The 16,916-nt window shown below is 35.5% G+C and overlaps 2 protein-coding genes across 21 annotated transcripts in view; one reads left to right on the top strand and one right to left on the bottom strand.

Moving 5' to 3' along the window:
• The window catches only part of FTO (FTO alpha-ketoglutarate dependent dioxygenase), a 458,508-nt gene extending 450,447 nt beyond the window's left edge, over positions 1–8,061 (bottom strand). For 12 of the 15 annotated variants that reach the window (XR_012486832.1, XR_012486834.1, XR_012486833.1 and 9 more), the window contains exon 1: positions 7,746–7,841. Coding sequence is in view for 9 of the 15 variants with exons in the window: in XM_074293416.1 (XP_074149517.1) it covers positions 7,746–7,790 (45 nt within the window). In the remaining 6 variants the exon portion in view is untranslated. Of the gene's footprint in view, positions 1–7,745 lie in introns of all 15 variants that reach the window. The other 3 variants (XR_012486835.1, XM_074293417.1, XM_074293425.1) reach the window with 2 other exon arrangements.
• RPGRIP1L (RPGRIP1 like) overlaps positions 7,784–16,916 on the top strand; it is a 116,933-nt gene continuing 107,800 nt past the window's right edge. For 4 of the 6 annotated variants that reach the window (XM_074293415.1, XM_074293413.1, XM_074293410.1 and 1 more), the window contains exons 1-4: positions 8,019–8,184; positions 11,186–11,372; positions 13,918–14,003; positions 15,696–15,831. In XM_074293415.1, coding sequence (XP_074149516.1) covers positions 13,925–14,003; positions 15,696–15,831 — 215 coding nt within the window. In that variant the 5' untranslated portion in view covers positions 8,019–8,184; positions 11,186–11,372; positions 13,918–13,924. Of the gene's footprint in view, positions 8,185–8,212; positions 8,435–9,898; positions 9,994–11,185; positions 11,373–13,917; positions 14,004–15,695; positions 15,832–16,916 lie in introns of those variants that run through there. The other 2 variants (XM_074293411.1, XM_074293412.1) reach the window with 2 other exon arrangements.

The raw sequence follows: 16,916 nt of genomic DNA, 5'->3' as shown, positions 1-16,916 counted from the left end.
AGTCACTTAAATTTGTTTACCTCAGTTCCTTATTAACAAAATGATCTAGAGAAGGAAATGACAAACCATTCCTAGCTACCAAGAAAATCCCAAATGGGATCATGAAGAGGCACAGCTGAAAAACTACTGAACAAAAAATAAGAGTTCAGATGAAATAATTGCTAAAGTCCATTTCAAATATAAAATTCAACAATCCTATCATTCTATATGAGTGCAAATAAATAGAAGCAGAGACCTTTACATTTATTTCTACTGAACTCCTTGTTATTGACTCATCTGTTTCTAACAACAGATATTTTGGATCCCAACACAATCACATGGTGAAGCTGCATGGCTTCTGAAAGGCAATAAAACTGAAGTTCAAGTTCTGGCAGAAGCTATAATGAACAAAAAGCTTCAAAAGTATAGATATGATTGTTTTACAAAAACCAGCCTAAATTAGCTTAGAAAGCCTCAGAACCAAAAGATTAGGAAACAGGTAAATATTTTTAGTCATCAAGATTACTTTTCAAGGTACAGGAAGAGTTACAATTTGTATTGGTGGAGCCTAATGTGCTCACACGAATGGAATAATCAATAGATGCTTTAAGTATTGACCCTGGAATATAATATATCAAAGGGAAAAAGAAAGAGGCACACAATCAAGAATACCTTAACCTGAACAAGATGTGTATTATCCCACAAGGAGAAAAATGGAACTTTAATGGAATAAAGGATTTCAAAGACTTTTAATAAAAGGAATGCAATCACAAGAGCCATTTAACTAAAAAAAAATTTAATTTATTTTCACCAAATAGAAGAGACTATATGATGATATAATACTGAAATTCTAATAGAGAAAAGAGCTACAAGAATCCCTTCAGAATCTTAATGTCTTCAAAAAGTATTGAGGAACTTAAAAAATAAAAATATAGGGTATGCCTGTAGATTGATTCTATTCCAGGGATCTAAAGTAGGGAAAGAGAAGAAAGGGTAAAAAGAACACACTAGATAGAAAACAGGAAAAGGGGGAGGAGAACTTTCTATTTTTCATTTGTCATTTTAATCAACATAAAAAACAAAATTGATCAAAGCTTCTCTTATCTGTATTGAAGAGACAATATTCTCTAATATATAATCTGCAAATAAATTTGTATGTTAAATTATAGTTTAATATATTCTAATGCACTCGTCAACTTATTTATAAAATTTTCCTTGAAATTTTACATGACTAACCCAAATAATTATCTACAGCAATGTATCTAAATATAAAGGACCAGTAGAGGTAATCTAGTTCAATCATTTGTTTTACAAATGAGAAAAATGAGACCCATACAGGTAAATGACTTGTTTCAAATCAAATAGTTGAACTTCTAGCCAAGATAGCTACTGACTGCCCACATCCCACAAATACCTATTCCAGCAAAAAACCTGAAATTTACACCAGACTGAACAATAATTAAGATATCTAAGGCAAAACTATGACTTCTTCTGTCTGTCTAAGAAATATACAAAAAATCAACCAGAAGAACAATTTGGAACTATGTTCAAAAAGTTATCAAAATATGCAAACCCTTTGATCCAACAGTGTTACTACTGGGTTTATATCCCAAAGAGGTATTAAAGAAGGGAAGGGAACCTGCATGTGCCAAAATGTTTGTGGCAGCCCTTTATGTAGTGGTTAGAAACTGGAAACTGAGTGGATGCCCATCAATTGGAGAATAGTTGGATAAATTGTGGTATATGAATGTTATGGAATATTAATATTCTGTAAGAAATGACCAGCAGGATGAATACAGAGAGGCCTGGAGAGACTTACATGAACTGATGCTGAGTGAAATGAGCAGAACCAGGAGATCATTGTACATTTCAACAACAATATTATACGAGGATGTATTCTGATGGAAGTGGATATCTTTGACAATGAGAAGATCCCATTCAGTTCCCATTGATCAATGATGGACAGAATCAGCTATACCCAGAGAAAGATCACTGACAAATGAAAGTGGACTACTTGCATTTTTGTTTTTCTTCCCAGATTATTTTTACCTTTCTGAATCCGATTTTTCTTGTGCAGCAAGAGAATTGTATAAATATGTACACATATATTGTATTTAAGATATATTTTAACATATTTAACATGTATGAGACTAGGGGAGGGGGTGGAGGGAGGGAAGGGAAAAGTTGGAACAGAAATGATTGCAAGGGACAATGTTGAAAAATTACCCATGCATATGTTCTGTTAATAAAAAGCAATAAAAAAAAAATCAATCAGAAGTTCAAGGCTTAATAGAAAAGAAGGTTATGAGGAAAGCCAGCACCAACATAAGCAAACAAGCACCAGTTCCCAATGTGATTAGAGTTGAACCAAAGGCTCAGGTTGTCTTCAGCAAGGTGTCCTGAGGCAGCAAGAGTCAATATATCCCATCCCCAGAGAAAGCCCCAGGGTAGGGGCAGAAGATAGGCAAGCACAGCACAATCATAGTCAGACTGGGACAGCCCCAATGCTTAAGGCTCCAAGGGGAGCTCCAGCAATCTGTCACAAGACACCAAAAAGGACCCTGATAATGGAGAGCTCTTTACCTCAAAGATCCAGGAATAGCCTACTCAAGAGAATTGAAGGGCAGCACAGAAACCCAGTGACCCAATAGGGTCCTATATCCAAAAGAGCATTGGAGGGGGCAGGGAGAGACTGCCCCTAGCCCAAGGATCCAAATCAGGAACTTAAGTTGTAGAGATGAGTAAATCAATAAAGACATCAACTGTATAAAAAAAAATTATAATACATCTAACAATTACCTAAAAGGAAAAAAACTCCATAACTTCAGATACTCAAAGGAAAAATGAATTTTCCACAAGATAGAATAAACAGAAATCAATGGCTATATGTTAACAAGAACTATTAAGAAATCCAAAGGCTGAGAAAAAGTAAAATACAATATATATATCAAAAACAAGTAATCTGGGAAACAGGTTAACAAGGAAGGATAATTTTAAAATTATTGACCAAGGAAGCCATGGATAGAATATTAGACTAAGAGTCAAGAAGACAAGCTCAAATCTGCCCTTAACTACTCACCAGTTATATGATCCTAAGAAAGTTTAAATTTCTGATTTTCTCAGTTTCATCAATTATAAAATGGAGATCATAATAACACCTACTTACCAGGATTGTTGTGAGGGTCAAATGAGATATCTGCATAATGCACAGAGCCTGGCATATAATTAGTGTTGCTATGTATTTATTCCATTCTTCCCTCTTATTCCCTGAAAACCATGATTTAAAAAAAAAAAAAAAAAAAAAAAAAAAAAAAAGCCTGAACAGGATATTTTTTTAAAAATCAGAAATGAAAATTGCCAGATTATTAAAACTAAGAACAAAGTGAAGATAGAAAAAAAAATCCACTTATCAAAGGAAAACTTTCAGGTAAGTCACAGCCAAAATCCAAAGTTCCCCCATTAAAAAATACTGAAAACACATAGAAAAAAGAAATTTAAGTAAAAAGGAATCACAAAATTACTTAATAGCTTCTACTATAAATGAGAAGAGACCAAAAAGAAAATGAGCTGGAAAAAGGAGAATGATATTACAGCAGAATTTCTAATAAAGCATTTCTAATAAAAAAGGCCAGAGCTGAAGTGTAATTTTGAAATGCAATCACAAAAATCAAAATAAATCTTAAAAGTTAAATTTATTTGTGAAGAAACTATAGGATAATATAGTAATGAAATTCTAATAAAGAAGGTACAAGAGTATTGAGGGTCTCAGAAAAGAAAAACATAGGACATGAATGTGGATCTAGTCTATTCTAAGGATCTTAAGAGATAAAAAAATAATATATTAAAAAATAATTCACTAGTATAGAAAAGAGGAAAAAGGATAGGAAAACAACTTTTTCATAATGAGGCTTATTTGATGTCTGTTCCTTTAATCTCTTCATCTCTCTGTGTAGACTCTTCTCACATATTTCAGTTATGAAAAAGATATGCATGGGCACATACAACTCAACAGGACAAACAGTGATAAAGGATGAGTTAAAAAGGAGGATAACTATGATGAGCATATATTTTTAATTTTTTTAAATTTTCTATTATAGTTTATATTTACAAGATATATGCATGGATAATTTTTCAGCACTGATCCTTGCAAAGCTTTCTGTTCCAACTTTTCCCCTCCTTCCTACCCACTCCCCAAGATGGCAGGTAGATCAATACATGTTAAATATATTAAGGTATATGTTAAACACAATATATGTATACATATCCAATTATTTTACTGCACAAGAAAAATCAGACTTAGACATAAGGTAAAAATAACCTGAAAAGGAAATCAAAAATACTAGCAGATAAAAACAGAAAGAGTGGAAATGCTATGTTGTAGTTCACACTCATTTCCCATATGATGGAACTGATTTGGTTCATCTCATTGTTGAAGAGAGCCCCGTACATCAGAATTGATCTTCATATAATATTGTTGTTGCCATGTATCTCTTGGTCCTACTCATTTCACTCAGCATCAGTTCATGGAAGTCTTTCCAGGCCTTTCTGAAATTATCCTGCTGGTCATTTCTTACAGAACAATAATATTCCATAACATTCATATACCACAATTTATAAAGCCATTCTCCAATTAATAGGCATTCATTCACTTTCCAGTTTCTACCCACTATGAAAAGGGCCGCCACAAAGACTCTTGCACATCCAGGTCCCCTTCCCTTCTTTAAGATCTCTTTGGGATATAAGCCAGTAGTAACACTGCTGGATCAAAGCATAGTTCCAAATTGCTCTCCAGAATGGTTGGATGCATTCACAATTCTACCAACAATGTATCAGTGTCCCAGATTTCCCACAGATCCAGCATTCAGCATTATCTTTTCCTGTCATTCTAGCCAATCTGAGAGGCCTGTAGTGGTATCTCAGAGTTGTCTTAATTTGCATTTCTATGATTAATGACTTGGAGCATCTTTTCACATGGCTAGAAATAGTTTCAATTTTTTCATCTGAAAATTATCTGTTCATATCCTTTAACCACTTATCAATTGGAGAATGGCTTGATTTCTTATAAATTAGAGTCAATTCTCTATATCTTTTGGAAATGAGGCCTTTATCAGACCCTTTGACTGTAAAAATGTTTTCCCAGTTTATTGCTTCCCTTCTAATCTTGTCTGCATTAGTTTTGTTTGTATAAAAACTTTTCAATTTGATATAATCAACATTTTCTATTTTGTGATCAATAATGATCTCTAGTTCTTCTTTGCTCACAAATTCCTTGAGAAGGATATATTTAAGAAGGAAAATAAACTTTCTAATCCTGAAGCAAAGATTAAAAAGGGAAAAAAGAACTAAAATTTAAATAAGTGCCTACCAGTTGGGGAATCACTAATCACTAAAGAAATTGCAGTCCATGAAAGTAATGAAATATTCTACCAACAAAAAAAAAAAAAAAAAAAGACAAAAGATATGATTTCAGAGAATCTTAAATAGTATAAACTCATGTACAATCAAGTGAATTGGAAAATCAGAACAGTGTTGGATTTACAGTGTTGGATAACAACATTGTAAAGAAACCAACTTTGAAAGATTTGAGAAATTTAATCACTGCAATGTGATGAATCCATCTCCTGAATGGGAGATGATAGACTCGAAATTGCAGAAAAAGCATACATTTTTTAGACATGGTCATTATGTGTATCTGCTTTGCTTGACTATGCTTATTACATTATTTTTTTTTATTGGAGTAGTGTCATGAGGAAGCAGGATTAATAACAATGATACTAAAAAAGAGGGCCATTGATACTTTTTCTTAATGCACAGAAGAGAACAGAATGCCTTAGAACTGGAACTAGATTACTTTTGAGATTCTTTTCAACCCTTTATATATGTGTGTGTGTGTGTGTGTGTGTGTGTGTGTGTGTGTGTGTGTGTGTAGGGCGAAGTGGAAAGAGCACTAGCCCTGAAATCAGGAGGACCTGAGTTCAAATTTGACCTCAGACATTTAACACTTCCTGTGTGACCCTGGGCAAGTCACTTTACCCTGATTGTCTCAGGAAAAAAAAACTTAACAAACCCTCCCCCAATATATGAAAAGCACTTTGCAAGCCTTAAAGAAATATATACTATGTATGTCAGCAATTATTCTTGAATGTATGACTATGAGATTCACAGATTATAGTTCCAGGGCAAATGTAAAGGAAAATCACAAGAGCTAAAGCAGAAAAGTGGAAAGGGGACTAGATTTGGAGTTAGTAAGACCTGCAGTTTCCTCATCAGCAAAATGGGGTTGATAATAACAACACTCATCTCATAGGGCTGATCTGAAGATAAAACGAAATGGTATTTGTAAGGACTCTACAAACCTTAAGATATATAAAGTGCTAGCTATTATTATATTCACACAATTATTTATGTAAAGAATTTTTCACAGTGACAAAAGTATGGTAATTGATGGAGACATTTAGGAGAAAAAAGGGATTCAGATATATCACACACTATAGGAAAGAAGTGGTAAAAGGCCTAAGATATGAATGGAGCTGATCAGTTGGAACTTAAGTTCACTATACAAAATGTAAGTTTGGACCTTAGCCCCCTTACAATGGCTGCAGAAGAGATACTTTCTTTCCTAAGGATTCAATTTCAGTGTAACCTCACTCCTAACAAAGCACTTTTTCAGGTGCTTACTGGAGCAGACTATTGTCAAAGACACTCCAATGTTGATGTCTATAGAACTCATTTCATTGCAAAGCAGATTTACGGAAACTTCCTCACAAATTCCCTCACATCCGGAGAGAATATCAAAGATTCACACAAATGCAGAGGCTTCCAAAAGCTTTCCAAAGCAACAATATCATCGCAAAGTAAATAGTTGCTGGGGTCCGGTCCTAGAACACTGGATTCTTGCTGCCCCTCCCACAGAGCTTTCTCTCTCTGCCCATTCTCCACAGTTCCCCTCTCCCCTCTGCCTATGGACTTCCGTTCCAGATCCCAGCCTGCTCCCGCCTTCTCTCTAAAAGTACCTTCCATCTTCCATCTATAATTTATATCTATAGGGGTTTTTTTTGCTTTTTGGTTTTTTGCAGAGTCTTTCCCCCATGAGAATGTGAGCTTGTTGAGGGCAGGGACGGACCGCGCTTCTGCTTTTTTATTGTAGTTGCCATTCCCAGAGCGCAGTCTGGAATTTAGAAACCGCGTAATACACAGATTCTTAACGTGGTGACGTCATTTTGGTCCTCTTCGAGAACGACAACCATAAATGCCTCCTGCTTAATGGGTGACTGAGGCCGAATCGCCGCCTTCCTTCCTTGGGCTCCTATTTCTGCCTCTGGGATATGGGCCGGGGTGTCCCGTCTCACTCTAAGACCCTATGCACTAACTGGGCATTTCCGTAACACAACAGATATGGAACTCAAAGCTTTCTCATCTTCACTAAGATTTTACCGGTGCCTCCAGCGAGGAAGCGGGACCGAGGAGGGGGGCAAGTACTGCTCCGGGCCAGAAAAGAGACCGAGGCAGGAGGCTCCAAGCGCCCGCAGGGAGCCTGGGCCGGTAGCCACGTGCCGGGACGCCCAGCAAGGAATCGGGAGAGACGCGAGGAGGGCTTCACGCCAGCGTCACCCCCGGCCCCCCGGTACCGCCTGTCTTATCACGGTTGCGCAGCCCAATCCTCCCTTTGCCAGACCCCCTGGGCCGTCCCCTGCAATCCCAGCTTTTCAGTCCCAGCTCCTGCCCCGGCCCTAAACCCCGCCCCCGAGCCAGGCACGAGTGCCTACCTTCGCTTCCCGCCCTAGCTCACTGGTGCCTTCCATTCGTTTCATGTCTCCGCTGCCTCCGCAGCAGCGGACCGCTTTTCCTCGCTTCCCGGTTGCCCCGCCTCCCTGGTAGTTCTCTCTGCATACTCCTCCAGCCAGGTGCCACTTTCAACCCGATTCGCGAGAACTACGATTCCCGGGATGCATCACGTCAAGACCTTAGGCTAGGGTAGGTGGAAGAGTAGCGGAAGCTTCTCGTGCTGCAACTTTGGAAGGATGTAGTCCACTTTTCCCAGTCCAACATGGAAGAGACGCCGAACCGGAACTACATTTCCCAAGAGGCAGTTGGGAAGACCTCTTTGCCTCATTTCCTTCGAGGTTTTTCTAACCGTCCAGCGGAAGCGATGTGGGCGCTATAGCAACAGTAGCTGGCGGCGTTGGCGCCTCAGATATTGCTGGGGTGAGTACTGGGTACTGGGAGAGGGCAGGGCTTTGGCGCCACTCCACTTGTGGAGAGTGTGCATAAAACATTGGGATCACTCTCCCCATGTAGAGAAGGCCTCGATCCCGCTTCTCAATCCCAGAAAAGCGTTCGGGGCCTCTTCAGCATCCCTGTCTCTGGGAGCAGCTCCATCAGGGCCGCTCCCCATCGCCTGCTGTGGGCCTGAGGCCCGCCCCCTCCCGAATTGGGAGCTGAAACCCATGGATAAGTAAGTGGTCCTGATGTTGTATTCATTAACCGTGTTCGGGACCTCATCTCTCTTCGCCCGGATGCTCTTCCTGCATGCACCTCTCCCAGCCATCCCCCACACAGCTCCCAGATCATGCATTCTAAAGCACAGGCCCACCTCTGCCCACCTCTCTGCTCAAGAACTTATGTTTCTAAGATGAAATATAAAATAATTCTAGAATGACTGCGCATCACGTTATTCCCCGCCCCCTTCCCAAACAAAACCGCCTGCTTGCTGTTGCCATCCACATTGCTTCTCCTAACTGCAAAACCTCCCCTTCTTGAACCTTAGTAGCCAAAGCTCCGCCTTCTTAAAGAAACCTTTCCTGATTCCCCCCATTCATTTGTTTTACATATCTTATCTGAGTCCGTTTCCTCCTAGAACAGCGAACTGTATTCCCAGAGCTTAACGTAGTGCGTGAGAAATAGCATCCAGCTTTTAAAATGTTTGGCGGTTGATTGTTTAGTTCTTACGCAAAAATTCTCTTTCCAAAGTAACCCACCTTGTATTTGAACACCTGTGGGGACAGGAAACTACTACAGGAAACTACCAGCCCCTTCCACATGTATGTGACTATACTTGTTGGTCATGTTTTCCTTAAATTGAATCTAAATCTCAGAAAAATTCACCCATAGTTCTATCCTTTGGGGCTAAAAAGTACACTGAGTCTAATCTTCAAAACATTCTAGAATTATTTTACTAATTTATTTACTATGTTCTTATGACAAAACGGGGTCTTAGAGGAAAATGCAAGGTTTAAACATGTTATGGTCTGTCTCAGAAGATAATTAAATTTTATCAAGGGGATGAGTTGTGACTATCACTATAAAATACATTAACTGAGTTAGGAATCTAGGGTGGAGGGGGAAGCACTTTGTGAAATTAACAGGAAGTATTCAGTAGAGAAAGAGCATATGGATAGAAGATTTATAATATAATATGCTTATAATAGGCATTTGAGCTATGCCTTAATGGATGTTCAAGAATTCAGCAGGAAAAGAGAGAAAGAGATTTCGGAACACTGAATAAGGGCACAGATACAGGAAACAGTTTTATTTGTAAGAACAATCCAGTTATTAAAGAATGATTTAAAGGGGAAGATATGACTGCTTTTAAAGGTAGAGTAGCACCAAACACCTCAAGTAACTTACAGAAGATTTTGATCTTTATTCACTAGAAAATCACTGAAGATTTTTGAGAAAAGGAGCAAAATAGCACAGACATGTCAAAAGAAAATACAGTGAGGACACAGTTATTAAAACTGATAATATTCTTTTTCCCTGTTAGGGAAATTCAATTTAACAACATCTATTAAGTACTTACTGTATGTGAAACGTGTCCTAGGAATACAAAGATGAAAATTTACAAAACTCTTGTACTTATAGAATGAAGATGATTATGAGACATGAATATGTGAAATTTACAAAACTCTTGTACTTATAGAATGAAGATGATTATGAGACATGAATATGTGAAAAAGCAAACGTTGAGTCAGGTGAAGTCCTATGAGAAGTTTGAGGAGGAGATCACTTTCAGCTGTAGGTATCAGGTTATAAGAAAGTAAGAGGTTTCAATAAGAAGTAGATCTGGATTGATTTCTTGAAGGAAGGGAACCACTTCAATAAGTGGAAATTTGTCAGGTATCTATTGTACTAATTAAGAGATATAAACAAAGGCTCAGAGATGAAGGAAACAAGATGAAATAGACTAGAATAGTTTAAGTTGGGATACAAAACATAAAAAAGAGAATTATAATATGAAATAAAGGTAGATTGGTATAAGCTAAAATATGGAGGACCTTAAATGCTGTAGTCAGAAGCTTCAAGTTTATTTGGTAGGCAATGTGTAACTACTGAAAATTTGAGTAGAGGAGTGGCATCAATCAATAAGAATTTGTTAAATGCCTCTGGGCCAAGCATAATATTAGTAATTAGGGGTACAAAATTAAGTATTCCCTGCCATTAAAGAGCTTACATTCTATCAGGGAAAATAACAGGTAGATAAGTAATACAAGCAGAGCAGGGTGAGGAAACACTAGCAATTAGAAGCTAAGCAGAATATAAGGCAGTACATCAAACTAGGGGTTCTAATTTTAAAAAAAAAAGAATGCTTTGGGGGAACTAGCATGTCTAAAAAAGGCTTGGAGACAAGAGATGGAATACCATTTGTTCAACCAGGAAATACTTGAGGGGATAATATATAATAAGCCTGAAAAAGTATGCTGGATACAGATTATGGAGGGTTTTAACTACCCAACAGATGAGTTTATATCTTATTCTAGATTATAAATAAGTTATCATTGGAGTTTTTGATGAGGTGTATCACATGATCAGACCCATGCTTTAGGAGTAGTACTTAGAAACAGTGTGGAGAATGGATTGGAGAAAGAGAGACCCAGAGCAAAGAGAACAATTAGAAAACAATTACAATAACTCAAGAAAGAAGTGATGAGGGACTAAACTATGATTGGTTGATTGATTGATTAAACTAGAGTTTTAATAGTCAGTGGAGAGAGGGGCAGATGAAAGAAATGTTATGGAGGTGCAATTGACAATACTTGTGAACTGATTGGATGAGGGAGTGTGAGGAGCATTAGCAGTGTGGGAGAATGAAGAGAGGAGGATAATTCTATGATTGCAAACCTAGGTAACTAGAAGAATGTTATGTTTGCTGTGAATCTGTGATGGGGCAGAGTAGCCTATAGTCACTTTCTCTTTTCTATTTCTGTAGCCTGGAGCTTGAATAGATCCTGTAGAGTCTGAGGTGATCAATCGGAAATCCAGAGCCGAAGCAAGATGTGGAGCAGTGCAGGATTGAATTATGGTGAAACTAGATGGGAATGGATCCTGCCATAAAAAATCCCTCTAGTTTCATTAACACCAATTTTTTCTCCTAACTGCATGCCAAACCAACAACAGTGAGTTCTGACCATATAACTATTGATTGAACACTCTTGAATTCTCTTGGCACTGAGATTCAAGGAAGATGGGACAGTTAGAAGGAAGCCTACAACTCAATTGCAGTTGCTTTATTGAGTTTTAATAAATCAGATGGTTTGTAGGTTTAAATCTGTCTCTGCCATTTATTACCTACTTATATGGTATGACTTAACATCTCTGGGCCTCATTGTCCTCATCTGGATAACATAAAGAGATTGAATTAATCCAAAGCAATCCCAATAGACTTTGGACAGAAAATGCCATCTGTATCCAAAAAAAGTCTGAGACTGAATGTAAATCAATACATGCTAAGTTTACTTCTTTTTTTCTGTTTTTTTTTTATCTCTCCCATAGTTTTTCCCTTTTGTTCTGATTTTTCTCTTCCAACATGATTCATAAAGTAATGTTTATTAAAAATAAATAAATTTACTTAAAATAAAATTTCAAAAAGAGAGAAGTTGAATTAGATGACTTCAGGGATGCTTTCTAGATCTAAAATCATGATTCTGTTTAATAGTTGGAGAATAACTGAATTACCTTTCACCACAGAGACTTACAGTGTGGTTCTCACAGGTGTATATAGGTATTTGATATTACATATCTACAGTCTAAAGGATTTAGTCTTTTAAGCAGCTACATTTACAATAGAACTCTTTGAGGAAGGTGGCATTGCTATATTATGTCTTAAGTAAAATATCTTAAACCACAATTTTTATTTGATACATTTTCCACATAAAACCTTTTTTATTCTTTTTTTTTTAAATTAAAGCTTTTTATTTTTAAAATATATGCATAGATAACTTTAAACATACACTCTTAGAAAAACTTGTGTTCCAAATTTTTTCCCTCCCTTTCCTCTACCCCCTCCACTAGAGAGCAGTTATTACAATATATGATAAACATGTGAAATTCCTCTACATGTATTTCCACAATTATCATGCTGTACAAGAAAAATCATATCAAAAAGGAAAAAAATGCAAGCAAACAAAAAATGAAAATACTATGCTGTGATCCACATTCAATCCCCACAACCCTTTCTCTTGGTATAGATGACTCTCTCCATCACAAAACCATTGGAACTGGCTTGAATTATCTCACTATTGAAAAGAGCCATATCCATCAGAATTGATCATCATATAATCTTAACATGGTTCACTTCACTTAATATCAGTTCATGTCAGTCTTTCTCCAGGCCTCTTTGAAATCATCCTGCTGGTCATTTCTTATAGAATAATAATATTCCATAACATTCATATGCCGTAACTTACTCAGCCATTCTGCAACTGATGGGCATCCACTCAATTTCCAGTTTCTTGCCACTACAAAAAGAACTACCACAAACATTTTTCTACATGTGAGTCCTTTTCCCTGTTTTATGATCTCTTTGGGACACAGGCCCAGTAAAGACACTGCTGGATAAAAGGGTATGAAGTTTGAAAGCCTTTTGGGCAGAGTTCCAAATTGCTCTCCAGAATGGTTAAATCAAATCATAACTCCATCAACAATTAAACCCTTTTTATAAAAATAAAATTGTCATCAGTATTTTTATATTATGCCATTTTAGAATCCTACTGTTTGAAAAATTAAGACCACAAAGAAATTAGACTAGTCAATTTTGAAAAGTTCTTGCTTTTTGGTTGAATTTGTATTACTTTTATTTATTAGTTGGCATGCATGAATAAGGTATTTACTTAGCCCTGCTTTGTGCTTAATTTCATGACATGCCTTTTCTTAAAAAAAATATGCTTTAAAAGAAAAAGTGAAATTATTTTATAAATTATGGTAACTGAAATGATTTATGATTCACTAATACTTTAGACTTAGCAGATAAATGAGAAATTTTTTGCTTTTGTAGATCCTTTCCAATGACAATTTCGTATGTTCCACAGACCTAAATATGAATAGTAATAGCATTATTCACTTCAATGAGTAGAACTCATTCATCCCATTTATAGAAAAAGTAAATATATGTGGTTAGCAGCTGTAAGTAGGATAGAAACTTACTTGCTTTTTGTTTGATTTTAATCAGTTAGTGCTCCTTCACCTATTAGTTGGAAATTTGGGGATCAAACTTTTATTACAAGCTAAGGCAGGACCAAATGAAAATATTTGTGAAACCTCCATCCTTAAAATTGTTAGGATCTACACAACAGGGTATAAGCATAGTTTTTTTGAGATTTTTGGTTTGCTTATTTTTTTAATCTTTTGTTTTAAGATGGGTTTGGTAATGAGGAAAACTAGAAAGAAGAATAGAGAAAAGAGCAGAGAAGACTAATGGACTAACTTTATTTCATTTCCTAAGCAAATTATAGGAGACACTGTTGAAAGGACCATGTTCTCCATGATTAAATGAAGTATTTTGTTTAGAATGGAAGCTTTCATCTTCTAGGAACAACATATGTAGGGCAACAAGATGTCTATTACAGCTCTTGCCTTGTTTCTATTAAATTTATTTGACCCATTCGTTTTGCATAGTGGATAGTTTAGTTGGAGAAGGTTTTATTTGAATTTTCTTATCCACAGATAGATCATGTCTGGCCCAGCTGATGAGACTGCAGGAGACTTGCCTGTGAAAGATACAGGTCCACGACTCCTTGGAGGATTGAAAGGTTTGACCAGCTGTTATTAGTTTGTAGTCATGAAACTTGATCACTGTTTTGTTTTGTTTTGTTTTTTTAACTTTTAATCTTAAATTTTCCTGCTATTTATGTAGAGAGAAAAACTAGTAACACAGATATAAGTTAGACTATACTCAAAAATGGAAGTTAAAAATAAGATGCAGTTTTATTGTATACATCAGGTATCAGCTATTCACAGAAAAAGTAAAATCCTCTTCTCTTACACAAAAGAATTGTAAATCATCTTTTAAATACATCAGTATGTAATAAAAATAAGTATCAAGTCTTAAAACTGAATTGCCTGGTTTGCATCAAATTCACTACTAAAATGTATCTTTCTGTTTAACTTGTATAAAGGAAGAAATGGTATATTTTTTTAATTTGCCTTTCAAGTGGAGGGTTTTAAAGTGATTTTCTGGAAATTTTTTTTTGATCATTTTATCACTTATTGATTTTATATAGAACCAAAAGACACTTTTTCAAAAGAAGAAAAGGATCAGCTTTAAGAACAATTTAAAATTTTGAAAACAATTTTAAATTTGTGCTTGATTTGTGTACGGTGTCTGCCATGTTGTCATACTGCTTGGCTGTTTATTGACTATGCTAAGAATTCAAAATGTACTCTATTATGAGTTCTTGTTATGTTAGCATTTTAATTTTTCCTTAGCATTGAATGCCTTGCCTTATATTTTGGAGATTAGTGAATATGACTAAAAATGGAAAGACAACAAATACCTCAAGGAAGTTGTCATTCTAGTCAGTGAAGATGGAGATGAAAATTATGCTACCTTTCATTTTTGAATGAATTTTTAGATGTTACCATTATTGGTTTAAAAAAAGCTATGAGTATATTATACCTTACATAGCTAACAAAAACATCTTTTAACAAAGGCACAAATCAGGTTATCTTTGAAAATTAACAGGAGTTTAAAAATGGAATTAATAATTTCTCCTACTTCATTAGACTTGTATAGACTACTAAAAGTACTTTTTAACAGCTTTGAAGAGATGCCATGTACATATGCTAACAAATATTAGGAAACATTTTCTAAAATAAAGTTGGTCATTCCAAAATGATGATTTCAGCAGTATTTTCAGTGAAAATTATGGGCCAGTTCCTAGATTTAGTCCAGGTCAAATTTTTAGATTCTTTTTATGAAACTTGAGTTCCTACAGTTGTCTGCTCATAGAACCATTCCGTGTCAGCTCTTGGGTCTGTAAAAAAGAATGTTTGAGATCTCCTCACTTTTACTTTTATCTGTCTCAATACTTAATATATACAGAGAAAATTTTATTATTTCTAGTGAGTGAGTCAACATTATTATAATCTTATTATTCCGGGATTGTATTCTCAGGTTTGACAATAACTATCAATGTAATATTGGGCAAATCACTGTTATAAGCTTTGGCTTCCTCATATTTAATGATAGGATGTGATATTAAGAATTTTATTTCATTGGCAATATTAATTTTTAAGTATCAGTGTTAATAATAACCCAAAATATTGATATTTGTTAAGATATAAGAAACATAAAAGTCATCTAAATGAATGGTAAGTTGCTAAAAAAAAAAATTCCAAAAGCCTATATAATAAGTCAGATCAAAGATTTATTAGGATATATATCCTAAACATTAAACATGTGACTAATTTTCTTGGAATTTTTTTTTTGTCAAAATCTTCAGTTACCTGGAATTCAAAGTCTCGACAACTTGTATCACATATCAGTCGTGAGGAACTAGAAGATCGATTTTTGCGTTTGCAAGAAGAGAACATTGTGCTTAAACAGAATGCCTCCCAGCAAGAAGATAAAATTAAAAGGTTGTGATAGAGAATTTTTTTTAAAGAATGTTTGAAGGGTGTACAAATCTTTTATTACCTTAATTGGAAACAAGTCTTTTAGAAACAAAAAGATCATGAGTGTTTGATATGGCTAAAATTAATATTTTTTTTAAAAATACTAATAACCAATCATATCTTAAGTTTACACATGTCTAGGTGTAATTTAATAGTACTTAATGGCTTAATAAATAGTTATTCCAGGACATTTTTTAAAATAGGTACTTGGCTTTAAATTGGAAATTTTTTCAAAATAAAAATTGTCTATATTGTATTTCTTTTAAAGTGCCTTTTTAAAATTCATGTCATTTTCCTAAGAATTTAGAGCCAGAAGACATGTTGGAGGTGTCTTAGTCCAACCCATCCAATCTATGTGTTAGAAAATAGGTTTAGAAAGTTGGTGACTTTTCTCAAAGTCCTCTTTATGACATGTTTAGTCAGACTTAAGAATGAAGCCTTTGGCCATCAAACATAGTTTTCCTCTCTACATAGCCAACCAGCCAACTATTGGCTAGTTACAGAATTAAAATCCAGCTTGGATATTATTAGCACTACACTTTAACCAGAAACTATAAAGAGGACAATAGAGAAAGAAAGGTGACATCATGAAAAAATAGGGTATGATCAGTTGGAAGCCCTAGGTGTTAATTCTGCCTCTTCATTAAATAATTATGTAAAGCAATATAGAGCATTCTAGTGCTGCATTGGAAGGCAGAGGAATTTGGGGAATTTATTTACTTTTTTATGCCTTATGGATACCATCTATAAAAGTAAGGGATTAGACTAGATGTCTAACTTCCAGTCCATCTTGGGCAAATTCCTTTTCTGAGGTTCTTCCAGCATTTTGCTGGACATTGCTACAGATGCCTAGATTGAGGTGACTTTAAATTTACCCATCTTTTCTCTGCTGTAAATATAAATGTCATTTTGTAAACAGTTATGTCTGTAGATCCTTGCCCATGTTTTTTCTACCAATCCAGAAGTCTCACAAAACATAATTAGTTCTTGCTTCTTATCCTTAAATATAAATGTCATTTTGTAAATACCTATGTCCCTAGATTCTTGCC

This window comes from Sminthopsis crassicaudata, chromosome 2 (genome assembly GCF_048593235.1).
Source record: "Sminthopsis crassicaudata isolate SCR6 chromosome 2, ASM4859323v1, whole genome shotgun sequence".
NCBI classification, from domain to species: domain Eukaryota; kingdom Metazoa; phylum Chordata; class Mammalia; order Dasyuromorphia; family Dasyuridae; genus Sminthopsis; species Sminthopsis crassicaudata.
The sequence above is the reverse complement of the archived record's forward strand: the minus strand, read 5'-3'. Positions and strand labels throughout refer to the sequence as shown.